This window comes from Echinops telfairi, unplaced genomic scaffold, assembly GCF_000313985.2.
Source record: "Echinops telfairi isolate 266 unplaced genomic scaffold, ASM31398v2 ScPeMD7_3;HRSCAF=10, whole genome shotgun sequence".
Taxonomy (NCBI): domain Eukaryota; kingdom Metazoa; phylum Chordata; class Mammalia; order Afrosoricida; family Tenrecidae; genus Echinops; species Echinops telfairi.
The window spans coordinates 64,218,653-64,219,648 of NW_022103899.1; the positions used below are offsets into that span (position 1 = coordinate 64,218,653).

A 996-nucleotide genomic window follows, 5' to 3' on the forward strand; every position below is an offset into this window, starting at 1 on the left:
GCCAGTAAGGGCCCCTGTTCTCTGCCCCCAGGAAGGGCTGGAGGCCCTGGCTTGACCCTGGATGTGCTGCTCCCCTGAACCTCTTCCTCCTGGTAAGCCAGTGGAGGCGGGGCTGTGGGGGGCTGGCTCTCACAGGCAGGGCCACTCCCAGCCTTGACTCCTGGGGCCCAGGGGAGGAGCCAGTGCTCTGGGACTATAGATCCCTCCCATTCCAGGAAAGAAAGCAGGCAGCCAGTGCAGGCTTGAAGGGGTGGAAGATGCAGGAGGCCAGCTCCAACGGAGACTCTAATTCGGAGGCCAGCTGCGGGCTGACCATCCAGCCCACTGGGAGGACCATCGAAGGCCCAAACTGTGATGTACAAAGGCTGTCCTTCCAGGGAGACCCGGGGTGCTGCTTCTGCTCCCTCTACCAGCACCATGAGAAGAAGGGGCAGGCAGGTTCTCAGAAGGGCCGCTCAAGGGAACATTGGGAGGCATCCAGACAGAGGAACACTGGACAAAAAGATCAGGTTCAAAGTCACCACAAGAACAGAGTCCTGCACCCAGGTGAGTCTCCTGACCAAGGGGCCAGTCTAGACTGGGGTTCAGCAGCTAGAGAGGGCACGGAGATACCCTTATGCTCCCTCCTGGTCCTAGGCCCCCATCACCAGGCTTGCCCCTGACCAACCTCATCTATCTGAGCCTCCAGCTGACCCCACCCTGTGGTCCTCTCTGCAGGGTACGCAGGTCTGATCAACCAGGGTGCCACCTGCTACCTGAACAGCATCCCAAAGTGTCTCTTCACACAGGAGCTCCAGGACGCTGTCTGCAGGTGGGGCAGCTGAGGGGAGGGTGGGGCAGGCAAACCGGCTCCCAGGGGAGTGGGCTGGGAGGACCCCTGCTCCTTAAGCACCACCTGGCATATCTGCTTCCGCACAGCAGACCCCAGGAGCCCTGTGTCCTAGTGCTTATCTGTCGGGCTGCGGCGAAGCCCACGGTCAGCAGTTTAAAACCACC

The 996-nt window shown here is 61.1% G+C and overlaps 1 protein-coding gene across 1 annotated transcript in view; it reads left to right on the forward strand.

Moving 5' to 3' along the window:
* The first annotated feature begins 247 nt into the window (after positions 1-247).
* LOC123522205 overlaps positions 248-996 on the forward strand; it is an 8,185-nt gene continuing 7,436 nt past the window's right edge. The window contains exons 1-2 of the mRNA XM_045294531.1: positions 248-546; positions 718-811. Coding sequence (XP_045150466.1) covers positions 258-546; positions 718-811 — 383 coding nt within the window. The 5' untranslated portion in view covers positions 248-257. The remainder of the gene's footprint in view (positions 547-717; positions 812-996) is intronic.